The sequence below is a fragment of the Mesoplodon densirostris genome, chromosome 5 (genome assembly GCF_025265405.1).
Source record: "Mesoplodon densirostris isolate mMesDen1 chromosome 5, mMesDen1 primary haplotype, whole genome shotgun sequence".
Lineage (NCBI taxonomy): Eukaryota > Metazoa > Chordata > Mammalia > Artiodactyla > Ziphiidae > Mesoplodon > Mesoplodon densirostris.
In genome coordinates, this window is record NC_082665.1 from 145,459,787 (window position 1) to 145,487,310 (window position 27,524).

The window sequence follows — 27,524 nt, forward strand, 5'->3', positions numbered from 1 at the left end:
GGAAATTCAAATGAATATAGGTATTTGGGCAAAACACAATGCACGCACTTAAAAACTTCCTGAGTCTAAACATTTTTTTTGTTTTATCAACATTAATTAATTTAAACGACCATTAAATTAAATTTTAACAACCATTCCACAGAACTCAAGTATATTTCAACAGATGAAAATTTTTCTTCATATGAAGGAAACTTCTAGATTTCTGATGGATGCTTTTATATACAGTAATTAATTCTATAAATCATTTTGGACACAACTGCCTATCTGATGAAAAAATAAAGGTTTTACTTAATACCTTCTGTTTATGGATGGATTTGTTTTCTCTTTAAAGAAATATTTATTATGATCTAGAATGGCTCATTCCTTTATTATGTCATGTTTATAAATTTACAAATGAAGTTTTTTTTTATTTTTTTAATTTTTTAATTTTTTTAATTTTTTGCTTTATAACAAATTTAATCAGTTATACATATACATATGTTCCCATATCCCCTCCCTTTTGCATCTCCCTCCCACCCTCCCTATCCCACCCCTCCAGGCGGTCACAAAGCACCGAGCAGATCTCCCTGTGCTATGCGGCTGCTTCCCACTAGCTATCTACCTTACATTTGGTAGTGTATATATGTCCATGCCGCTCTTTCACTTTGTCACAGCTTACCCTTCCCCCTCCCCATATCCTCAAGTCCATTCTCTAGCAGGTCTGTGTCTTTATTCCTGTCTTATCCCTATGTTCTTCATGACATTTTTTTTTCTTAAATTCCATATATATGTGTCAGCATACAGTATTTGTCTTTCTCTTTCTGACTTACTTCACTCTGTATGACAGACTCTAGGTCCATCCACCTCATTACAAATAGCTCAATTTCATTTCTTTTTATGGCTGAGTAATATTCCATTGTATATATGTGCCACATCTTCTTTACCCATTCATCCGATGATGGACACTTAGGTTGTTTCCATCTCCGGGCTATTGTAAATAGGGCTGCTATGAACATTTTGGTACATGTCTCTTTTTGAATTACGGTTTTCTCAGGATATATGCCCAGTAGTGGGATTGCTGGGTCATATGGTAGTTCTATATGTAGTTTTTTAAGGAACCTCCATACCGTTCTCCATAGTGGCTGTACCAATTCACATTCCCACCAGCAGTGCAAGAGTGTTCCCTTTTTTCCACACCCTCTCCAGCATTTATTGTTTCTAGATTTTTTGATGATGGCCAATCTGACTGGTGTGAGATGATATCTCATTGTAGTTTTGATTTGCATTTCTCTAATGAGTAAAGATGTTGAGCATCCTTTCATGTGTTTGTGGGCAGTCTGTATATCTTCTGTGGAGAAATGTCTATTTAGGTCTTCTGTCCATTTTTGGATAGGGTTGTTTGTTTTTTTGTTATTGAGCTGCATGAGCTGCTTATAAATTTTGGAGATTAATCCTTTGTCAGTTGCTTCATTTGCAAATGTTTTCTCCCATTCTGAGGGTTGTCTTTTGGTCTTATTTATGGTTTCCTTTGCTGTGCAAAAGCTTTTAAGTTTCATTAGGTCCCATGTGTTTATTTTTGTCTTTATTTCCATTTCTCTAGGAGGTGGGTCCAAAAGGATCTTGCTGTGATTTATGTCATAGAGTGTTCTGCCTATGTTTTCCTCTAAGAGTTTGATAGTGTCTGGCCTTACATTTAGGTCTTTAATCCATTTTGAGCTTATTTTTATGTATGGTGTTAGGGAGTGATCTAATCTCATACTTTTACATGTCCCTATCCAGTTTTCCCAGCACCACTTATTGAAGAGACTGTCCTTTCTCCACTGTACATTCCTGCCTCCTTTATCAAAGATAAGGTGACCATATGTCCGTGGGTTTATCTCTGGGCTTTCTATCCTGTTCCATTGATCTATCTTTCTGTTTTTGTGCCAGTACCATACTGTCTTGATTACTGTAGCTTTGTAGTATAGTCTGAAGTCAGGGAGCCTGATTCCTCCAGCTCCATTTTTCGTTCTCAAGATTGCTTTGGCTATTCGGGGTCTTTTGTGTTTCCATACAAATTGTGAAATTTTTTGCTCTAGTTCTGTGAAAAATGCCAGTGGTAGTTTGATAGGGATTGCATTGAATCTGTAGATTGCTTTGGGTAGTAGAGTCATTTTCACAATGTTGATTCTTCCAATCCAAGAACATGGTACATCTCTCCATCTATTTGTATCATCTTTAATTTCTTTCATCAGTGTCTTATAATTTTCTGCATACAGGTCTTTTGTCTCCTTAGGTAGGTTTATTCCTAGATATTTTATTCTTTTTGTTGCAATGGTAAATGGGAGTGTTTTCTTGATTTCACTTTCAGATTTTTCATCATTAGTATATAGGAATGCCAGAGATTTCTGTGCATTAATTTTGTATCCTGCAACTTTACCAAATTCATTGATTAGCTCTATTAGTTTTCTGGTAGCATCTTAAGGATTCTCTATGTATAGTATCATGTCATCTGCAAACAGTGACAGCTTTACTTCTTCTTTTCCGATTTGGATTCCTTTTATTTCCTTTTCTTCTCTGATTGCTGTGGCTAAAACTTCCAAAACTATGTTGAATAAGAGTGGTGAGAGTGGGCAACCTTGTCTTGTTCCTGATCTTAGTGGAAATGGTTTCAGTTTTTCACCATTGAGGACGATGCTGGCTGTGGGTTTGTCATATATGGCCTTTATTATGTTGAGGAAAGTTCCCTCTATGCCTACTTTCTGGAGGGTTTTTATTATAAATGGGTGTTGAATTTTGTCGAAAGCTTTCTCTGCATCTATTGAGATGATCATATGGTTTTTCTCCTTCAATTTGTTAATATGATGTATCACGTTGATTGATTTGCGTATATTGAAGAATCCTTGCATTCTTGGAATAAACCCCACTTGATCATGGTGTATGATCATTTTAATGTGCTGTTGGATTCTGTTTGCTAGTATTTTGTTGATGATTTTTGCATCTATGTTCATCAGTGATATTGGCCTGTAGTTTTCTTTCTTTGTGATATCCTTGTCTGGTTTTGGTATCAAGGTGATGGTGGCCTCGTAGAATGAGTTTGGGAGTGTTCCTCCCTCTGCTATATTTTGGAAGAGTTTGAGAGGATAGGTGTTAGCTCTTCTCTAAATGCTTGATAGAATTCACCTGTGAAGCCATCTGGTCCTGGGCTTTTGTTCGTTGGAAGATTTTTTATCACAGTTTCAATTTCAGTGCTTGTGATTGGTCTGTTCATATTTTCTATTTCTTCCTGATTCAGTCTTGGCAGGTTGTGCATTTCTAAGAATTTGTCCATTTCTTCCAGGTTGTCCATTTTATTGGCATAGAGTTGCTTGTAGTAATCTCTCATGATCTTTTGTATTTCTGCAGTGTCAGTTGTTACTTCTCCTTTTTCATTTCTAATTCTATTGATTTGAGTCTTCTCCCTTTTTTTCTTGATGAGTCTGGCTAATGGTTTATCAATTTTGTTTATCTTCTCAAAGAACCAGCTTTTAGTTTTATTGATCTTTGCTATCGTTTCCTTCATTTCTTTTTCATTTATTTCTGATCTGATTTTTATGATTTCTTTCCTTCTGCTAACTTTGGGATGTTTTTGTTCTTCTTTCTCTAATTGCTTTAGGTGCAAGGTTAGGTTGTTTATTCGAGATGTTTCCTGTTTCTTAAGGTGGGATTGTATTGCTATAAACTTCCCTCTTAGAACTGCTTTTGCTGCATCCCATAGGTTTTGGGTCATCGTGTCTCCATTGTCATTTGTTTCTAGGTATTTTTTAATTTCCCCTTTGATTTCTTCAGTGATCACTTTGTTATTAAGTAGTGTATTGTTTAGCCTCCATGTGTTTGTATTTTTTACAGCTCTTTTCCTGTAATTGATATCTAGTCTCATAGCATTGTGGTCGGAAAAGATACTTGATACAATTTCAATTTTCTTAAATTTACCAAGGCTTGATTTGTGACCCAAGATATGATCTATCCTGGAGAATGTTCCATGAGCACTTGAGAAAAATGTGTATTCTGTTGTTTTTGGATGGAATGTCCTATAAATATCAATTAAGTCCATCTTGCTTAATGTATCATTTAAAGCTTGTGTTTCCTTATTTATTTTCATTTTGGATGATCTGTCCATTGGTGAAAGTGGGGTATTAAAGTCCCCTACTATGATTGTGTTACTGTCGACTTCTCCTTTTATGGCTGTTAGTATTTGCCTTATGTATTGAGGTGCTCCTATGTTGGGTGCATAAATATTTACAATTGTTATATCTTCTTCTTGGATCGATCCCTTGATCATTATGTAGTGTCCTTCTTTGTCTCTTCTAGTAGTCTTTATTTTAAAGTCTATTTTGTCTGATATGAGAATTGCTACTCCAGCTTTCTTTTGGTTTCCATTTGCATGGAATATCTTTTTCCATCCCCTTACTTTCAGTCTGTATGTGTCTCTAGGTCTGAAGTGGGTCTCTTGTAGACAGCATATATATGGGTCTTGTTTTTGTATCCATTCAGCCAATCTGTGTCTTTTGGTGGGAGCATTTAGTCCATTTACATTTAAGGTAATTATCGATATGTATGTTCCTATTCCCATTTTCTTAATTGTTTTGGGTTCGTTATTGTAGGTCTTTTCCTTCTGTTGTGTTTCTTGCGTAGAGAAGTTCCTTTAGCATTTGTTGTAAAGCTGGTTTGGTGGTGCTGAACTCTCTCAGCTTTTGCTTGTCTGTAAACGTTTTAATTTCTCCATCAAATCTGAATGAGATCCTTGCTGGGTAATCTTGGTTGCAGGTTTTTCTCCTTCATCACTTTAATTATGTCCTGCCACTCCCTTCTGGCTTGTAGAGTTTCTGCTGAGAGATCAGCTGTTATCCTGATGGGGATTCCCTTGTGTGTTATTTGTTGTTTTTGCCTTGCTGCTTTCAATATGATTTCTTTGTGTTTAATTTTTGACAGTTTGATTAATATGTATCTTGGCGTATTTCTCCTTGGATTTATTCTGTATGGGACTCTCTGTGCCTCCTGGACTTGATTAACTATTTCCTTTCCCATATTAGGGAAGTTTTCAACTATAATCTCTTCAAATATTTTCTCAGTCCCTTTCTTTTTCTCTTCTTCTTCTGGAACCCCTATAATTCGAATGTTGGTGCGTTTAATGTTGTCCCAGAGGTCTCTGAGACTGTCCTCTGTTCTTTTCATTCTTTTTTCTTTATTTTGCTCAGCATTAGTTATTTCCACTATTTTATCTTCCACCTCACTTATCCGTTCTTCTGCCTCAGTTATTCTGCTATTGATCCCATCTAGAGTATTTTTCATTTCATTTATTGTGTTTTTAATCGATGCTTGATTCATCTTTAGTTCTTCTAGGTCCTTGTTAACTGTTTCTTGCATTTTGTCTATTCTATTTCCAAGATTTTGGATCTGGGAAATAGAATCTTGGATCATCTTTACCATCATTATTCTGAATTCTTTTTCAGGTAGACTGCCTATTACCTCTTCATGCAAATGAAGTTTTTAAGATACCTTTATACTCATTATGTCTTAATTGAGCAGGTAAAAAAACCCCTTGATTTATGCATTATTAGCTATAATCTTTGGATTTTTAAAAATGCTTGCTTGTTTTAAAGAAGGGCAGAGGCCATATTACCAGCCCACACACACCAAAAAAAAACACAACCTATAAAACAATCAATAACTTATGGCAGGATCCAGAAATTCAAGATAAGCTTGTTGGTAAAAAGACTTAGTAACTAAGTAATTACATCAAAAGGATGTGATTGATATTGCATCTGGATTTACTGCTTGTACAAGTTGTGTGAGACGAACACCCTTAATTAATGAGAGCACCAACTTCTCCATATGAGAGATTTGGCTTAATCAGTCTTATATGAAGGCATACTTTTTATCATAGTACCTAAAAAATAAAGAAAGGAAAAATACTTGAAGTTATTGTGAGTTCCAGGACCAAACAGCTAAAAGCATGGCTGCAGATGACCTAAGCCGAAAGAAGATTTATAGGAAGGGGCACCGACACAAGTCATATTAACCTCATTTACATGGCAGAGAATACAGAGAAAGAACACCAAGCAAAATAGGATGATAACCAGGACCACAAACTTAAGGAAGAAAATGCTTTGAAAAAGAGGGAGCAGTCAACAGTATCAAAAGTTGCTGAAAGACCATGTAAGAGGAGGACTAAAAAATGTCCACTAGACTTAACACAGTGTCATGCGTAACATTAGTGAGAGCTGTCTACGCTCTCCCTCCAACCCACTGTGGGGTTTGAAGGCAGATTAGAGTGGGTTGAGAATAGTTCAAGCCACAGAGGAACGCTGCAAAACAAAACAAAAAGAAAAGGAAAAAAAAAGTGTCGCAAAACACACTCATGAAATATTATTAATATTGTCTTGAATGTTTGAAAAGAAAACTGAAAACAATTAGCATTCACAGCAATAATAAAGCATCTGGGAAACAATTCAAGGTAAGAGGTTAGTGTTCTTAGCAATTTTTGCACTGTTTTGGTATAAAACCCATCTTACTACTATGGAATCCTTTCATCTGAAGGCTAAATTATGTTTCTACATGTTACTTCCCTAGAACTTTAGAACTGAAGGGAATCCTATATACTGAAGTTCTCATGTCACAGTTGAAGATCCTCAGACAACAATAATTTAGCAACTCTTTTGGGTACAAATGCCAATTATAGCTAGGAAATCAAACATCTCTGAAGTAGAAATACCAATCATTTCCTCTACCTAAATCCCTTTCTTAGGGGACAACGCCCCAAAACTTTAATCCCCAATCATATCAAATTAGACTGCAGTGGGCATCTGACCCAAGTCTGCCAAATTTTCTCTCTAAATTGTGGCAGAGAACTGAGCCAGACCTTAAGAGGGTGAGGGGGCCGGCCGTATGCTCAAGTAGGCTCAAAGACAGATGTGGCATTTTTTAGCTATCAACAAGAAATTAGGGTGGATTTATAGAGAGAAGCAGAAGGGAGAGACATGTTAGTCTCATAAGACATACAAAAAGAATACCATGGAATCTCATCATTAAACAACGTTTTTTTTCTTTCCCCTTCATTTTGCAAAGTGAATAGTTATTAAAATTAGAGCAGGGGCTTCCCTGGTGGCACAGTGGCTGGGAGTCTGCCTGCCAATGCAGGGGACACGGGTTCGGGCCCTGGTCTGGGAAGATCCCACATGCCTCGGAGCGGCTGGGGCCGTGCACCACAACTACTGAGTCTGCGCTCTAGAGCCTGCGAGCCACAACTACTGAAGCCTGCGTGCCTAGAACCTGTGCTCTGCAACAAGAGGCCCCTGCAATGAGAGACCTGCACATCGCAGCGAGGAGTGGCCCCCGCTCGCCACAACCAGAAAGGTCTGCGCGCAGCAACGAGAACCCAATGCAGCCAAAAAAAAAAAAAAAAAATTAGAGCGAAAAATAGAGAGAAAACATTAACTATTCACTTTACAAAATAAAAGGGAAAGAAGAAAAAGACTATTTAAACAGTGAGCACTTACACTCAAGGAGCACAATGAGCACATGAGTAGGGGGAAAGGAATCAGTGGGTCTCAATCCTATGTGCCTCCTGCAGTATCTACTGCTGTGTTGAGAAGTCTACACTTTAAAGATACAGTATGTATTTTTCATTCACCGTGGTGCTAAACGCAAGCCAGCTATTTTATGTGGTGGTCAACCAAAAACAAACAAACCACCCATTATTTTAGTTCATTTTATAAGAAATTAAAGTCTTTTCAAAAATAATTCTATGCAAACTGTATCTAGTCTATTATAGTAAGAAACCTGATCTCCACTTAGGATGCAGCTCCTATGTAAATGCCTGACAACTTTCTAGCTCTCACTGGCCATACTGAAATTCTGGTAATTATACTCCAAGGAGCTTCCCAGGAACTTCCTAATGTCCCTCCCTTTTTCTTTGAGCTAATTTGGGTAAGCTTCTGTGCTTTATACTCAGATTTTCCTAAGTGATTCTCTTAATAATCTATGTTGAAGCCTTTTTATGACCAACAGTACAGAATAGTGAAAGGTAGTAAAGCACCGTAGTTAGGAGTTTTAGAATCAGACATGCTCTTTATGGGAATGATGGTTCCATCACTTAATAGTTTTGTGACTTTGCAGATGTCATTTAACGTCTATGAATCCATTTTCCACATCTATAAAATGGAGGTAATGCTACTTACACCTCATAACGCTAATCTGAAGATTAAGTGAGATAAAATATATTAAGTCCTTAGTACTGTGCTAGATATATGCTGTTCTAATTATTAATAGTAATTATTAAATTCCTGCTGAACTCAATCTGTCTCACAGCTTTCTCCCATGGCTCCACCAACTGCTCTTATTTCCATGATATTTTTATGAAATTTTATAAAACTTATGCAAGTGAACAAATTCATTAACAAAATAGGATTTGTATGAATCAGGCTGCTTTTCTATCTTTTTTAGACTCACGACGCTGATTTAATATTCCTAGATCAGCTTTGGAGCGAAACAATATTCCCAATGTACCACATTAATGTTGTAAGTGTCATGCACCACCTCCCATCCCCTAAAGTACTCTTCCTTCTAAAATTTATTTTAAATAGTGAGTAGATCTTACAAATCAACTATCATTTAAGACAAAAGAACTGTAAAGGTTAAAAACTCATGGTTATGAAAATAATTCGTAGCAAATAAAAAATGTCATGATATCTAACGGTTAAATGCTGTTTGCAGATTTTTGTGTTTCAGCCATGAGTTTTATACATACAATCAAATAAAAAGCCTGTTACCCAGTACTGATCTCTAATACCATCTCCAATAATTATATAAAGAGTATTCTATAGAAATTTCTAACTTTGGAGAGCTGGGTCCCTTAAATCCTTTAGTAAGTAACACTGGCCACAAGAAAAAGAATGGACTTTAATAAACTACATCTTAAAATAATCCTCAAATTTCATTTTAGACCAAATTCTCAAAGCCTTTTCTTATCTTTCTTTTTTGTTAAAACTATTAAAAAGAAAAACTAGCACTTCAAAACTTTCATGTCTGCCTTTTGGTAAAGGCGTATTAGGGAAATGGACACCTGACTAACTGGTGGTAAACAGACATTTTACATTTGTGTAACTATTAACAGCTTTCAAAATACTCTTAAAGGTATTTCATTTAATTCTCACAATCATATGAGTCAACATGGCAACTTTCATTCCCATTTTATAGAAATAAAATTCAAGGTCAGTAGAATAACCACATATGAAAATTAGGACCTCAATTTTTAGACTTCTACTTTAAAACCCTTTCCACTTCATCACATTGCCTCTCACCTGGATCATTTACCATACAGTATAACTGGGATAAGAATAAAAGTTATCGTCAAATGGAAAGAAAAGAACATTAAAATGGGGTAGGGTGGAAAAACAGGAGAAGTTTCAATTATATTTTGTACTTAAGAAGGGGTCTTAGCAAACAAATACTTAATTTTTTGAGAATTTAATCAAACAGAATGCTTGAGAGGTTATGAGGAAACAGACACAGGCACTTTATTTGCAAATACCTGTGGGTGTGTGTGCAGTACTTTTTTCTTGCCTAAAACTTCTGTTTGAGTCACAGTGTCAAATTATAACTTCTTTTAGAGAAGAATTCTGCTTGCAGTTATGCCCTTGGGAAATGGTTTCACAATCCTTATCATATTTTATAAATAAATAGGGTTACAAAAAAAGGATTCCCTTTAGATAGAAATAATTTCTACGAGTAACTCAGACTTTTCAGAAACAAATACAAAAGTTAAGCTACATGGCTAAACATACATCTTTATTCACACACAGAATCTTTAAGATCTCTTATTTTGGCAAAAGGAAAGAAGAGCTTTAAAATAAGTAACAATACCCTTTCAAATAAAACGAAAGATGAACAAAAGGAAGGGTGGGTATGGGAATGAAAGCTCTGCATGGTGGGCTCAGGCATGGTTTGAATGAATAACATTTTCCCAAGTCTAGTGTATTAGAGAGTAAAGAGAGCATCCTGGTTGGAACAGATGAAATAAATCACAGACTTCTAAGGATTCTCCTCAGAGTTAATAAAACATATCTTTTCCATTAAAACCATTTCCCCATCTAAAAAAATTAGTAATTTGCTACTGTGACCCAAATAAAAGAACTATGGAAGGAAAAAAAAATGTCCTCCTAATATAACCCCCCCCGCAACACATACGTGTGCACATACACGTAAATCATTCTTGATTTCATGTGGCGAGGCATTTCCTTCCAGTTATATGTTACTTCAGAGGTCTATAATATTTGGTGCCAGAATTTAAAATAAGGTATGATAAGCTCTCTCTAAATGAACTACTATAATGAGTTCGTTTTTCACTCATTTTCTGTGTGTAACAATCTCTTCCATCACTTAATCCTTAATATTTACCTGAACCTCTGAATTGGAATCAATAGGCTGTAGTGAAAACCAAGTTTCTCTGCCACTGTGGTTACACAAGTCTTCTTTTTTGATGGCTACTTTTCCTGTTAGAAATAAGTAAAACAATGAGGAAACATATTATATATAATCATTAGCACTGTTACATATAATACTTTGTAGAAAACATTGAAAAATAATTTGTATCTGTTGATATCAAAAAATCCATTTTTATAAAGCATTGTTCTATATCCTAAAAAATGAAAAGGTGCCTCATTTCCCTCTACCCATTGGCAGACCTTTCTCTGGGCCATTTTGAATTAGGGGTTTAGACCAAAACTCAGTTGTATTTATATGCAACTGCGTTTTCAATGTAGTGCAAACTAATCCTCTCAACTCTTTAACACACTATGAATAAACCATACGTTCTGTCTGAGCAGACATATCTGCATTTAATAAGAGTTTATAAGCTCCAATTAAGAGAACAGAAAAACAGTATCATATGGTCACTAATAATTTTGAAAACTGACTTGAAATTATGAGATTAGAACAATTTTATTAAAAATTTGCTTTATCAAAACACTGTAAACACTGCTTATGTTGCTTCAATGCATACACACACACACAAAAAATCAAAGCAGTTCCCTAAAGAGTTTCTACATCTCAGAGACAGATACAGTACAATGAACAAAGTAGTATGAGAGGAAGAAACAGAAATGTTCTTATTATAATGAAGTATTTGCCATGTTGGTACAAAGCATTTCCTTCCTCAATTCAAGTTTTAAGAAGTAGACATAGTTTTGCATATGACCGACAATTTATTCCAACACTCAACATAAAAGCTTCAACAAAGGATATATGCTAAAGTAAAAAATAGTTCACTTTATTTTATCAAACAAGAATTTTCATTTTAAGTATCCTAATTATACTTCATACCCTTTTCACTTATGACCATCTTGGTCTTCTAGTTCAACATTTGAAAACTTTTAGAAAACAGTAAAAAAACTTTCTGTCAAGATATATCAATTTTTGTGTATCAAGTGGAAAGAAAAGGCATAATAGGAAAACAAACACAGAAAAACTGTCTTTAAAATTTTATTTTAGAATTAGACAGTGGTAATGGTTGCACAACTCTGTGAATACACTTAAAACCACTGCATTGCACACTTTAAAAGGGTAAGTTTTATGGCATGTAAATAACACATCAATAAAGCTATTATTTAAAAGTTTAATATTATAAGACCCTTATTCTACAATTTCCAGGATTTTTAGTTTTATACATAATTTATGAATGTGTATGTAGATGTACATACATGTGCATGTATAATGCATACAAACATCACTAAAGCAAGCCCCCAACTTAAAAAAAGGGCTTTTAAAAGAGTTTATTCAGAAGTTTTCTGGTTTGATTCATTTACTCATTCAACAAATAATCACAATGGCTTTGTATTTTAAATGGTGAGTTGATTTCCAGACTTCCTTAACCAAAGTCTATTTAACCAATAATGCTTCTAAAAACCCGAGTAGGAATCTACCTGTTCTATTTATAACTCACAACTCAGATCACTGGAAACACATCTTCTTTGTCACAAGTGCCTTCCCAAAAGAGAATCCTCTCTTAGTTCACAGGTAAAAAAAAAATCCTAAGGCAAGGACCCTCTTCCTCCTATTTCAAGTCTCATGCATCCATGGTACTCACTGTCACAAAAGAATTGAATGGTTCTTGTCTTTTGAGAGGGAAACTCTTTTCTGACTAGCCGTATAAACAAGCCGTTTGTAAGGTGAGAAAAACCTGCAATTTTATTGCCAGCTCTTATTCTTATCAAGTTCCTTTTAAGACGTCAGTTTCTAAAATGTAAAGATTTAGTCAGCCTGAAGAAGAACACATGATCTCAGGAAGTCAGAGAAACTGACAAAGAACAACAGAGAAAAATAAAGAAAAATATTTGAAGTCATTAGGTATTAGGATACCTGCAACATGTTCAGCACTTCAATAGGCAATATAACATATGAAAAAGAAATAAATGTCATCAGCCCTAGGGAATCAAACAGGGTAGAGAAGGGTGAGGAGGGGAGGGAGGGAGGGAAAATGAATAAAAGAATGAATGAGAAAGGTGGGAAGGTAAAGGGGAAAGGAATTTGGAGAAGGAGGAGAGGAACAGGGAGGGGAGGAACAAGTGTCTGAAATACAAATAAGACCAAAAACATCGTTCATCATTCTTATTCGTTGTGAGCTGTCCTTAGTTAAACAGGTTAGATGACAGCTTTTAAATATTAAAGGTAGGCAGCCTGATACAGTGGAAAGAGCACTGAACTGAAAGAAAAGCCAGCATTTACTGAACAGCTACCAGGTAGTAAACAGTCTTACATATTTTGTTTAATCTTCAGAACAATCTTGGGGGAAGAGGATATATTACAAATGAGGAAAGCTGAATGATATAAAAAGCCTGCCCACTAATAAGTGCTAAAGCCAGCTTTCAAAACCAAGGTACGCCTACCTGTTCATGTTCCTTCCAACACAGACACTAACTCTGTAGTGTCTATACTACAGACACTACAGACACTAATCCTGTTACTTATTAAGCTGTGTGACCTTGGGCAATTTATTTAAATTCTACATCTCATTTACCTCCTCTGTATCTGAAACAACTTTCAGCTCTAATGAAACCTATTCCATGCCTCCAACGGTCTCCAAAGTGTTTTAGTTTAATGTTTACTATTTTAAACAAAGTTAACTCATTATTTCACTAGCTGTGAGATCACCAACATTGAAAATAAACAAATATATAAATAATCAACCAACCACCCCAGGAACCAAATACCCAACACATTATTTAAAGGTACCATTTCATTTCCCCACTGTACTGACAAACCCATAGACAGAAAGAGCTTAGACCACATATATACACACATATATACCAGATGCTATATTAGTTCCTTAAAACCAGACAAGGAGAGGAAACACAAAAAGAAATGAAGGAACTGTGGGCACAGAAACCATTTCTGTTGGTCTCTAAGTAAAAAAAAGTATTCTTAGCTTTCCATTACCACTTCTAAGCAGCATTTTCTTACCATCTGTAAATATCATGTTATACTAGGCCCCCATTTTTAGGCACAATATATTCTTAGAAATTTCATCCTGATACAGATCACCAACTGGCAAAATCTTGATGGCCTTGTTCCTACTTGACTACTAGTAGAAATGGCTGAAAGGGTAGATAAAAGTAGTGATAAGTGTGACTGCCTATACAAGATGAAAAAGAACCAGAGGACTGAACAAATTCTGGCAGTATCAATAACAGCAATTCAATCGATGGCAACACTTAGATGCCTTCGTGTACAGGGTTTAGATTGATACCTTTTGGTCTCTGTGGTAGACTGGTATATTAATGACTTCCAATAAATCATACTTCCTTGTTCTATGCCACTGTGTGGTCCCCTCCAGCACTGACTCTGGGTTTGGCCATGCCACTTACTTTTGCCAATGGGACATCAGCAAATGTAATGCAAGTAGTCTTAATAAGCACCTGCAGTAGGGCTTACCCTTTTGCAACCTCAATACCATGTGGAGTGGAAGGCCCAGATAATGGACAGCACCAGCCATCAGACATATGGGTCAGATCATTCAGCCCAGTCAATTTTTCAGGTAACTGCACATTAGTGACCCCAGGTGAGACCAGCAGAAGAACCACCCAGTTGAGCTTGGCTCAAATTGACAACCTGCAGAATCATGAGCAAATATATGATTGCTAAATTAAGCCACTAAGTACTGGGGTGAGATTTGTTATGTAGCAATAGATAACTGATACAGTCCCTATGCAAGCAGACACAAAAGTGTAGTCATAAGCAATTTTTAAACAGTAGGTTTGACTTAAGAGCTAAATGCCAGGAGAAATTACAATTCAGAGGGTTTAAGAAATACCTTCGCTATCTTAAACCCAACCTTATTTTATAGGTGAACAAGGCCTAAGAAGGTAGAGTGACTTATTTAAGGTCACAAAGGCAGTTAGTGATAGAGTCATGAAAGGAATTCAGGTCTCTAATATCCTAGTGAAATTCTCTTATAACATTCTAAACCATGGGGAAAGAAAAACAAGTTAACCAGTCTACTAAGATAACCATGGTTTAACTGCTTAAGTCTAGATCCCTCTGAAAACTAAAATAACTAGAAAATACACATTAGAAGGTTAAATATATATGTTTTAATATTATTAGGATCCTCACTGGAAATGGAATTTTATTCTTACATGAAGTTTTTCTCTTCTCTTTTTCTCTTTTAAGGGAAGAAGACACTATAACTTAGGACAATATATCACACAGTAAAAGACTTTTAAAGCCTTAATTTTACAATTTTCTATCTTTTTGCAGCATGGTTCCTATGTTTCAAGTTTTCAATTACTCTATAATCAAGTTTTCATACTAACTGTTCCTGGCATATAAGGATCCCTAATATGAAAAACTATGCCCCATATTAATAACAGTTATTACTTCCAGGAAGGGGACTGGGAGGGGGGTCAGTGGCCAAAATTAATTGTCTGTAATACTATAATTAAAATTTTTTTTACAAAAAGGAAAATATCCATATATTATTATACAATTAAAAATAAAAAACAAACAGGCTGGGCTTCCCTGGTGGTGCAGTGGTTGAGAATCTGCCTGCCAATGCAGGGGACACAGGTTCGAGCCCTGGTCTGGGAGGATCCCACATGCCGCGGAGCAACTAGGCCCTTGAGCCACAACTACTGAGCCTGCACGTCTGGAGCCTGTGCTCCGCAACAAGTGAGGTGGTGATAGTGAGAGGCCCGCGCACCGCGATGAAGAGTGGCCCCCGCTCGCCGCAACTAGAGAAAGCCCTCGCACAGAAACGAAGACCCAACACAGCCAAAAAGAAAGAAAGAAAAGGAAGGAAGGAAGGGAGGGAGAGAGGGAGGGAGGGAGGGAGGGAGAGAGGGAGGGAGGGTGGGAGAGAGAGAGGGAGAGAGGGAGGGAGGGAGGGAGGGAGGGTGGGTGGGAGAGAGAGAGGGAGAGAGGGAGGGAGGGAGGGAGGAAGGAAGGAAGGAAGGAAGAAGCTTTCATTAAAAAAAAAACAAAACAGGCTTTTAAAGCTATTCAACAAGTACACCTTCTTAGATCTTCTTAAGTTTAAAAGGTGGCTCTCTCAACCCTAGCTCAAATTTCATTCCCAGAAAATGCTATGGCACTGTTTAGCCTACAATTGGGCAACTCAGTTATAAAATAATTGAGGGAACTCAATTTCCAGTAGCTCAAAATTAAAAAAAACAAAGTACCACCTAACTTTATGAGTTAATGGCAAAAGAAAAATACGTTAAAGTAAAAAAATGTAAAAATTTATAAGTGAAAATATCAAGATTATTTTCCAACTTTAAAGGCTATGTATGAACTGTGTTTACTTTAATAATAATTCCTATCTGTAAAAGGAAAAACAATTTCTACTAAATGTAGAAATTTTATTTCTTAATAATAATAAACTTTTTTTTTTAACAGTTCCCACACCAAATTATGGCCTTCTGATACCACTCCTCAAAGGACTGATTTTTACTTTAAAAACAAATAAAAAAACAAAACAAGGGCAACTTTTGGAAATCATAATTATAAACCTCAACTAAAGGCCTTTCCAAGAAATACTATATAATGACTACTTGTAAATAGGTAATGAAAATTACAAAACATTTTCTTAAAATGTTTAGTCAATCAAAGATACACACTCTCTCAAGGGTCATTAATAATCACCAACAGCCTCTATCCCACCTTTATCCTACTCTACCTCTCTCTAGTCTTGCCATTAAAAGATCTCCTTGCCTTCTGAGATATTCATCTCTTCTATCTCTCTTCCAACTTCCTGATACAGTTAATCAATCTTCACTAAAGCCTCATTTTCCCTGCAACCCTCCTTAAATGCTCCCAGGGCAATTTCATTCATTCCAGCAGAGGCTTCAAGTATCACTCAGTGCTAATGACTCTCAAATCCATACCTCCACATCAAATCCAGATTTCTTCTCTGAGCTTCAGATCTGTATTTCCAAGTCAACCAACATGTCCACCAAGATACGCCCCAGGTAATGCAAGTTTAACTTGTTTGAAATTTAACTTGTTTGAAATCAAAGTCATCCTCTCCCTTTCCCATCCTGAATGCTCCTTATCTCAGTTAATGACAACCATAGAAACAAGATCATTTTTAACTCTTTCCCTTCTTATATCCTCTTTATCTTCTTAGTACCTAAATCCTATTTAAAGCTACTCCTGTGAAGTACATTCCTCATTTGCATTTCCACTGCCACTACCCTACTCATCTCATTTGATAATAGACTCCTTGATGGCCTCCCTGCCTTTAACTTCTCTCCATTCTAAAGCATAAACTATAGATCAGGGGTCCCCAACCCCCAGGCCACAGACCCATACTGTTAGGAACCGGGCCGCACAGCAGGAGGTAAGCAGCAGGCAAGCTAGCCAAGCTTCATCTGTATTTACAGCCGCTCCCCATCACTCGCATTACCGCCTGAGCTCCGCCTCCTGTCGGATCAGCGGCGGCATTAGATTCTCATAGGAGCACGAACCCTACTGTGAACTGCACCTGCGAGGGGTCTAGGTCGCGTGCTCCTTATGAGAATCTAATGCCTGATGATCTGAGGTGGTGCTGCTGAGGCAGTGATGCTAGTGCTGGGGAGCAGCTGCAGATACAGATCGTCATTAGAGAGAGGTGTGACTGCACAGAGACCATAATAAATCAATTGCCTGCAGATTCATATCAAAACCCTATCAGTGAGTGGCAAGTGAAAACAAGCTCAGGGCCCCACTGATTCTGCATTATGGTGAGTTGTGTAATTATTTCATTATATATTACAACATAATAATAATAGAAATAAAGTGCACAATAAATGGAATGTGCTTGAATCATCCCGAAACCGTACCCCTCCCCCAGTCCATGGAAAAACTGTCTTCCATGAAACGGGTCCCTGGTGCCAAAAAGATTGGGGACTGCTGCTACAGATGACATATTTAAAGTAGATGTTCATATACTTTAATAATATGTGTATATATAGTTATATATATGTATATATATGTATACACACTTTAAATACGTAACCTATAGACTGACTTTGTAGTTTGAAAGTTATTATTTACACCACAGGAAGTTGTTAAACTACAAAACTATATTCGTATATGCAGTTATATATGATTTTTAAAAGGTTCCTCATTCTTAAAAGGCTCAACACTACTGTCTACAGGATAAAGTCCAAATTCCTTAACACAGCTTTGAGGGTCCACCACAACTTGGTCCAATTCATATTCCCAGATTCATCTTCTACCACCCTTGGCCTAAGTAATTTACATTTTCCAGCAGATACACCACAAACATGATCCACTTTTTCTTCTCTGCTTCTGCTAATCCCTATTATCTTGAAACTTCTTCCTTTTCCTACCTAGGTAGTCTCTGTTAATCCTCCACCAAACAAAATTAACTCTTCTTTACTCTGTGCTCCCAAGTACTTTGTTCCTACCTCCAGCACAGACCCTATTAAATATATTAGTATTAGAGTATAAATCAGCCTGAAAACCTGGGAGCAACTTGAATCTTATTCACCTTAATATCCCCATCTTTTGTACGCCACACAGACAAGTGTTTGTAAATGTTTGTTTAATTGAATTAAGGATGGAGCCTCAGGGGTGATCCATAATTAAGGGTTTGCTACACAGAGAAAAGTCTACATATAAGTAAAGAAGTCAGAAGGAAGACAACTAGGAAAATACAATGTCATTAAACTGCCTTTTCCTTGGCTTTCAACAAGTTGAATAAGCAATCCAAAGAGTCTAATGTGACACAGAGGCAGACGAGGATTGAAAACTATGAAAATGCCTTTTGTGACAAAGTATTTGTTATGTATATAGCTGACAGAAGTTAACATATTTATCAAATATGGATGCATAAGAATAAATAAAAGATAAAATTCCATCCAAAAGAAAAATAAGCAAAAGAATTAACAACTAATTCATAGAAGAAAAATGTAAAAGACCAATAAACATATGAAAAAATTCCTCAAGTTCACTAATAATCAGAAAATACAAGTTAAAATGAAATATTTCTTTCACCTATCAAACTGGAAAAAAATTTTTTTCAATGATAATATCCAAGAATGACCAGGGTATGGTGAAATGATTACGCCCATGTCATGTTTGGGGGAATGTAAATTAGTACAATATTTCTGGGAGCCAATGGAAAAATATACATAGAAAAAACCTAAAAATATTCAAACGCTTTGGCTCAGTATTTTCACCTCTAGGAATTTATCCTAGAAAAAAAGGCATGCAAAAATTTATGCAGAAGGATGTTCATAGCAACACCATTTAGAGTAACAAAAATCTGGAAACATAAATCTCTACCACGAAAAGAGTGGTTAAGATAATACATTCCTACAGAAAGGATATTTTAAAATTTACTTGTGAAAAATATTTAATGACATGGGAAAAGGATCATTAGATGATATTAAAGGAAAAAGGGAAAAAACTTGAATAAACAGTACAATGCAATAATATAAATGTGTGAAATAAAGAATGGGAAGAAATACACAAATTATTAACTGTAACTGTTCTCACGCAGAGTCATTACCAATCCCTTAGAACTTGTAATAATTTTACAATTAAGAGAAAGTATTATTGTTTTTAAAAGGTTATTTTATCTGCTCTAAAATGATTTTTGGCAAACTTCAAAAACAAGTTTGTCAGAAAAATGAAGTCAGATTACAGCGATTTAAAAAGAAATCAGTAGTAAGCAGAAGGATATAGACCATTTGTTAAGGAATTCAATAGCAAAAGCAGAAACAAATTAGACGGTAGTTAAGAGGTCAAAGCCAAATAAAGGGTAATCATTTAAACTGTAGGAGATGAGCATGTTTCAAATGGGAAAGGAGAGATGGAGATGATGAAATTCAGGACACTAAAAAGGGAGAGTGATGCCTGTAAATTAAAGACCTCTACCTGTTATTCAAAGATAGTGGTGCAAAGACTATGAACGTGACAATACGTGGCCAGTTAGTTTTGCCCTAGTCGATGCCTACAGATCATACCTCAGACAATTACTTAAGAAACAGTTACCGGTCACCAAGATAGCCAGAGAGAAGAATATGACTAGATTAAACCAAATTATTACTTCTATTAGAAAAACTTCAAAAACAGATGTTCTTTGGTGGGGATCAAATACTGTGATCTTTGTAAAAAACATTCTTTGAACCATTCAACAATATTTACAGAGCATTTACTAAATATAAGGCACCCGGGCAGTGACAGTCTCTGCCTTCATAAATATCATATATATTCAACTAGGGCACCTAGGCATTAAACAACAAACTGATTTGTCAAATCAGATTCATATAAATCAGAGTTCTACCCAGGACCAAGCTTTACTAATAACATAAAAGAAGTAGACAAATAGACTCTGATACACCTGAAAAACAAAAAAACTGATGAACAACTATAATGAATACTACAGAAAGGGACCCACCAGGTGCTATGGAAACATATGGTACCATGACCAGGGGGAAATTGGTTATGTCACTTCCCTGAGGAAGTGTCACCCAAGCTGAGCATTCAAATTAAAAATCAGATCCACAAATGAACATGAAGTCAACAGGAAAGGATTAGAAAGTTGAGAATATATTATTCTGTTGTTTTCAACACTTTATACTTAGAGAAAGAATGAATATAAACACGAATGTTGTGATTAAAAGACAATTATGAATAGTACATACCTATACGAAGGTCTCTTTGTAAAACATTCTTATCATAAACATAGAAAGACAAATACTGGAAAGTTCTTGGAATCTCAAAGTAAAATTCTTCACTGAAAAACGGGCTAGAGAGAAAAGGGGGAAAGCTCATTAAATTTAAATTCAACAGTGTCCTCCTATAATATTTTCAATAAAATAAATTAAAATTACAGATTAAACACCATAAAGAAAAGCTTCAAGAGTTCCAAAATAATTCTCTATGCTAAGTTTCAGCTAAACCCTGTACAAACCAAGCTGAACTCTGAAAGGACCTCGATTGCCAGGCTGGGCTCTGAACAAACAGATTTTCTGGAGTCCTGTGGACAGAAGATCCAGTAACTGCCTGGGGTCATGCTCACCTAAAGTGGACACAAATGAGAGCTGAGGACAGTGTCATTCACACCATCATCATCTCAAAAATATGTAAATCACAATAATACATAACACCTAAAATGAATAATGCTACGTAAAATGTTATTTTAAAACATACTTTAAAAAATTAAAATAGGTTATTTTTAATCAACTTTACTGAGGTATAAACTACATAAAATAAAATCTAATTTAAAGTACAGAGGTTAATGACTTTTGATTAATTTATAAACCTGTATAGTGTCCATCCCAATCAAGATATACAGTAACATTGCAACTCCCCACAAAGTTCCCTCTTGTTTCTCTGCAGCTACTCCATCATACCTGTCACAGGCAACCAGTGATCTGATTTCTAGCACTAAAGATCTGGTGTAGGATTTCATATAAATGGAATCAAATAGTATGTACACTTGTGTCCAGCTTCTTTCACTCAGCTTAACGTCTATGATATTTGTTCCATCTTGTTGTGTATATCATTAGTTCATTTGTTTTAAGTGCTGGGTAATATTCCATTTATGAATATTCCACAATCCATTCATTCTCCTAGTGATGGCATTTGAGTTGTTTCCAGTTTGGGCTATTAAAAATAAGGCAGCTATGAACATTTTTATACAAAGCTCTTTTATGTGTTCAGTTCTTTTGGACAGGTAACTAAAAATAGAATTGCTGAGTTAAAAGGTAGGCAAACTTTTAATTTATGAGAAGCTGTCAAACTGTTTCCAGCGCGGCTGTGCTATCCTGCATGCCTACCAGCGAGGGATGAGAGCTCCAGCGGCTCCACATCACTGTTAACTTTTGCTACTGAAAGTCTTTTTAAAATTAGCTACTCTACAACACTATAAATCAACTATACTTCAATAAAAAGTTGTTTTGAAAAAAAATTAGCTGTTCTAGTGAATGTGACATGACAAATGTATACACCTGTGTAATCTCTACCCCAATCAAGATAAAGGACAAAGTTCCCTTGTGCAATGACTCACTCCATACTGTCACGGGGACCAGTGATCTGATCTCTATCGTGACACATTATGTTCAAGAATGTGTAGTGACAGAAATGGTTTTAAACTGCATTTCCCTGATGACTAACGATGCTGAATATCTTCTCCTGTACTTGTTGCCCATTTGTATACCTTATTTTAGGAACTATTTGTTTGAGTTTCCTCCACATATTTTACAAGGTTTGTCTGTCTTCTTATTGGGTTTTTGGTCTGTTTGTTTGTTTTAATAAATTCTGGATGCAAGTCCTTTGTCAGAATATTTTCTCCTAGGTGTGGCTTGCCATTTCATTTTCTTGACAGTGTCAAAGAGCAGAAGGCTCTGATTTTGATAAAATCCAGTTTATCAGTTTTCCTCTTTTATGATTGGTGCTTTTGGCATCCTAAGTAAAGAAATCTTTGTCTACCCCCAAGTTGCTAAGAGTTTCTCCTATAAAACAGCTTATTTTTCTAAGTTCATTTTAAGAATGCTCTTTTGATATTTAAATTCTCCTATGAAGACATGAATTTCTGAAATTCTAGTTAACATCTTTTGTCAAGAGTACCTCTTTCCTGAGAATGTTTAAAGAACAAAAGGTACTTTAAAAATGTCACCATAAAATGCCATCTCTTCAGGATGTCACAACTTAAAGAGAAGCTAAAATGCAGTCATTTCTGACCCTGTCCAGAAAACAGCTGACTTAGCTTTTTAGTTGTTATAATACCTGGTCAACTTTTGTCAATATATTTTTCACTTCAAATGTAACCAAAATAAACTTAAAAGGTGGTATGTCAAAATAGTCTTTCTAATTAGTCTCAATATAGCAATCAACACAAAAACAACTATTAGGCAAAGACAGGTTTAGGTATTTTTCTCTTTTGCATCATTTTATACACAATTGAGAATTTCCTTTATATATTATACATCCACACTCAAATATTATTTTTAAAACACATGCTAAAGCCAAATAAGAACAAGATGAGAATTATTCACTAAGTCATCTGTATCACAGTATCATCACAATCTCAACAATCTAATCCCCACATATGGGCGCCCACATCTTTATTTTATAAATAAATTAATTAATCAATCCATTTGAAAAAAGTTTTCAACAACGTTGGTTAGAAGCAATAACTAGACATATAGTTTTTATAAAGCAATACTTTACTGTTATCACTGACCTATAATCCTGCATATCACTCCTAAGGAAATTCCTGGTGTGGGGAAGAGAAGCACTAGGTACAAGAAGTGTTGCTACTCAATTTGTTTATAGACCACCTACTTCTTAAAAGGATTTGAGGTAGAGATTTAGGAGCTATGGATTCCACATGTGACTCCTACTTACCTGCCACGAAAAATTCTATATCCAGACTACCTATAAAAACTATAATATTCAGAACCCATAAAAGATCTAAATGATATCTACTGACTTTTGACTTAACAGCTTATCACAACATTCACAAGGGTAGAAAACACTGAAAGGAAAGCAAGGTGAGCAAGGGTTTATACTACAAATTCTTTCACCCTATTCCATAAGGAAGAATGCTAGGAGGCACCTAGAATCCAAGAAACATGTAGTCTAATTATACTGAAATGACCTAAGGTAACCATTGCTAGCCTTAAAATATCTTCTAAGTTGCTATGCATCTAGCATAATAATTTAAGATGGATAAAAATACTTGGGTTTTAACATTTCCCCCACACAAATATCTGGAAAGGCAGGCAAGAGTTCTGGAAAAATAGTAAGCTTATTTTAGTTACTCATTTACAAAGCTATATTACATATTAGAAACTACCACAAATATTCAATTTATTGAAAATTACTAGTTTTGTATATAACTGATTTTTGTTTGATACGGAATCAACATACATTAAATAACAAATCGAGATTTAAATAGTTTCAGGTCCCTATCCCAGTTTTGCTTCTAACTTCCTTTATTACATGCACAAATTATTCAGGCTTTTGGTGACTCAGTTTCATCATTTATATAAATAATAAGAAATTCTAATACAACAGGAATAGGTGATTTACGATTTAAAGATGTGAAGTATATTACTTCAAATCTCCTTGGGTTACTAAATATTTCATCCACCATACGTTCATTCCAACAACTCTTCATTCCCTTATTTTAACTCTTGTCTCTGAACAAGACTGCATCCTTCCAGTACAGCTCTGCATTAGAATTATATCCACAAACACTATTACAGGGAAGAGGTGGCACATCTCAATTTTATGAATTATAACTTACTATGATACTCTCGCAGTGCTATTACACTTCCAAAAAATGACAAATCTACCAAAGAGTTCATTCCCTTACAATGCCCTACTTAGTTAAGTGACTTTTATAAACGTTAAGGGGTAATTTATTCTCAAGAGAAATAAAATAATGATGTACTTTGAGACAAGTTCAAATGAGTGGGCAAAATTTAGCCTAGAGAAAAAACTGAGGTATATGGTAGTTGTTTTCAAAAACTTGAAATCGAGTGTCACGTGAATGATGGATTAAACCTGTTCTCCAGAAATCCAAGGGACAGAATTAGGAACAATTAAGAGGATGATATATTTTGAGGCAATGAAAAGCCACATGAAAGCAAGCACTGTGGCTATCTTGTTCTTGTGGACGTATGAATAAATAGCACCCAGCAAGTTCTTGGCATATGGTAGGTTCTCCTTTTGACAGACATTAATCAATTAAATGTAAGAGCTTTTCAAGAATCAGAATAGTTCTAAGACCTAACAGGCTGCTTTTAGGAGGCAGTGAACTCCTTGGTCACTAGAACATTATTAAGCAAATGCCATATGACTACCTGTCAAAAATAATTGTTGGGAGGAACTAAGCGTAAGGCATTTAGTCCAGCTCAATGAACATTAAGGTTCCTTCAAACTCTGAGATTCTGTAACTCTAAAAATGAACTCAGAATCTAAAAGGAAAATAAAAGTTTCAGATGAAGAAAGTCTTCTTGCTGATTACAGTCAGGAAAATGTGTAAAAATTTTTATTCAATATATATCATATGAATGATAATTTACCAATTTTTTACAAACCTTAAAGATTTTTCAACAACTTGGGTACGATACACTTCTTCCTGGTCCAAATTTATGGTGCAGAAACAATCTCTCATTTTGTTGGGTCCAAGATATGGCAATAAATTTTTCGCTTCACCTGTTGGCACAAAAATTAAAACTGGTGTTAAATATCACCAGCTGCCTCATGCTAAGCCTTATATGGGACACATTAAATCCAAAAGAACATACAAGATATAGCACAGAAGAAAAAATTAGTGATTAAGAAAGATAATCAACTTGGTCTAAAGGAATCTGGTGAGACGGAAGGGAGGAGCTGTGTGTAAAGGGGCATGTGAGGTCATGTTACACCACCACATCCCTGATCCTAGAAAAGAGCAATGTCCCCACTTATGTCCTCATCCCATCCCACCAGCACCACCCTAAAGACATGTCTCCACAATTAATCCTCCTTTCCTGTATCATTAAGTTTCCTCTCTACTGGATCATTCCTGTCAGCTCACAAACAAACTTTGATATTTCCCAATTTTAAAAAAAGCACAAAAAAGGGCTTCCCTGGTGGCGCAGTGGTTGAGAGTCCGCCTGCCGATGCAGGGGACACGGGTTCGTGCCCCGGTCCGGGAAGATCCCACATGCCGCGGAGCGGCTGGGCCCGTGAGCCATGGCCGCTGAGCCTGCGCGTCCGGAGCCTGTGCTCCGCGACGGGAGAGGCCCCAACAGTGAGAGGCCCGCGTACCGCAAAAAAAAAAAAAAAAAAAAAAAAAAACTCCCTTGACTCCGTCTCCTCCCTCATGGTATCATTCCATTTCTAGACTCCCTTTCACAGCAAAACTTCTCAAAAACTATCATCTCTAGCCATTGTCTCTAATTCCTCACCTTCCATTCATTCTTTGACCCTCTCCAATCAGCTTTTAACCCCATGACAACAGTGAAACTGCTCCATCTAGGGTCACCAATGCCTTCCATTACTGCCAAACCCAATGGCATTTCTCTGTCCTCATCATACCTGACCTGACAGCACCAGTTATTTAATATAAGTGAAGGCTAACATCCCTCCTTAACACTCACTCTTTTCCTGGCTTCCACAACACAGTAGTTGTGGCTTTCTTCCTACCTCATGGACCTCTGCTGACTTCTTTCCCTCCTCACCTCTAAATGTTGCAGTGCTTCAGGGCTCAGTTCTGGACCACCTTCTCTTCTTTCCCTATGCAAAATTCCTTCAGTATATGGTGTTCATGCTGATGCCTCCCAGACATGCGTTTCCAGGCCTGATTTCTCCTCCTCAACATTAGATATGAATACTCAACTGCCTCCCTGGATATCCAGTAGGCTTCTCAAATTTAACAAGTCCCAGACAAACCATCTGATTTCCTCCCCTAAAACCCACTCTCCCCCCAGTCTACCACCACCTTCCTCTCTTTTTCTCACCATGCTCCCCAAACCTCCCACCCCCACGTCCAGTCCATCAGTAAATCCAGCAGAACTCCAAAATAAATCCCAAATGCAACCACTTCTCCTTGCCTTCATTAGTATCACCCTACAATCCACTCTCCATCAAGGAGTATGATCTTTTAAACATACTTTTCAAGTCAATTACCCCCCTACTCCAATGCCATTCCATTTCACTTAGAATACAATTCCATTTTTAAATGCCCATTTTCATGGTCTACACAGCCCTACTGAACTGTCCTCTCCTCTCTGACCTCTTCTCCTCCCACTCTCCCCAGTGTTCACCTTCTTTCCATTCATCAACCATGTCAAGCTTGTTCAAGTTCAGGGCCCCTGCCTGAAATGCTCTAACCCTACATCTTCATGTGGCTGCCTTTTCCTATCATCCAAGTCTCAGCTCAAATGTCACTTCCTCAGAAACCTTTCCTGACTATTTATCTAAAGTAAATAATCCTGCTACCATATTCTATGTCTCTGTTTTCTTCAGAGCCTTTACAACTATCTGGAACTCTTAATTTTTACCTAAATGTTTATTTCTGGTTCCCTCATTAGTTGGGAGTTCTTGGTTCCCTCCTTCAATGCATGAGAACTTACTGAGCCCCAAGATCTGAAATAGTGACTGTTAAATACTGAGAAATATTTGCTGAATGAATATTAAAGAATCAAGTAAGTCTAGTTTCGAAGTTCTTGTGAGATGCTCATTGGCTAAAAGGACACACAAAACTGTAGGTGCTGAAATCAGGCACCAGTGTACTAAATTAGGAAAGCAATGTAGTTTGCATAAGGGAAAGAGCATTTCCGTGAGAATCATGAAGCCAATGTTCCTGTATTACCTCTGCTACTAAGTAGACAAATGACTTCAGACAAATCTCTGAAGAACAGTTTTCCTAACGAAAGCCTGGGCTAGATAAACTCAAGTCTCTTTCTGCTTACCAACTTTAAAGCTAAAGGCCAGGGACTTCCCTGGTGGCCCAGTGGTTAAGACTCTGTGCTCCCAATGCAGGGGGCCCGGGTTAGATCCCGCACACCACAACTAAAGATCCTGCATGCTGCAACTAAGACTCAGCACAGCCAAATAAATAAATAAATAAATAAATAAATAAATATTTTTAAAATAATAAATAAATAAATAAAACTAAAGGCCATTTAAACCAATTATCATTTAAAGAAGTCTAGCAGAAACTTAAGAAGCACTTATGAAAAACTCAATAAACATGATTTTTTTTTAAAATTAAAATTAGAAAAATCAGGGAACAGTCCCTCAGAGCTATCTGAGAGGCTGTCTCTCAGGCTTAAGTCCTGAGTAAGTCCACCGAATAAAACAGAATTCTCAAAAACTAAAAGTAGAATAAAATAAAATTAGAAAAATCAATGGAAAGGCACCAGTAAGATAATCACTGTTATTAAGCCTGTCACTGAGAGATTAGGGGAAAGAAATCAAGTTACGTCATAGAATAAGCATCTCAAGTCAAAATAAAGGAATCTAATCTTTTAAATGACCCCCAACTTGCCTAATATGGGTTGGCCTTTACAACTTCACGT

The 27,524-nt window shown here is 36.3% G+C and overlaps 1 protein-coding gene across 3 annotated transcripts in view; it reads right to left on the reverse strand.

Annotated features, from left to right (window-relative positions):
- RASA2 (RAS p21 protein activator 2) overlaps positions 1-27,524 on the reverse strand; it is a 125,725-nt gene that overhangs the window by 76,096 nt on the left and 22,105 nt on the right. For all 3 annotated transcript variants that reach the window (XM_060099593.1, XM_060099591.1, XM_060099590.1), the window contains exons 2-4: positions 24,555-24,672; positions 20,148-20,251; positions 10,396-10,490 (exon numbers count right to left, since the gene is read on the reverse strand). In XM_060099593.1, the coding sequence (XP_059955576.1) occupies positions 10,396-10,490; positions 20,148-20,251; positions 24,555-24,631 (276 nt within the window). In that variant the 5' untranslated portion in view covers positions 24,632-24,672. The remainder of the gene's footprint in view (positions 1-10,395; positions 10,491-20,147; positions 20,252-24,554; positions 24,673-27,524) is intronic.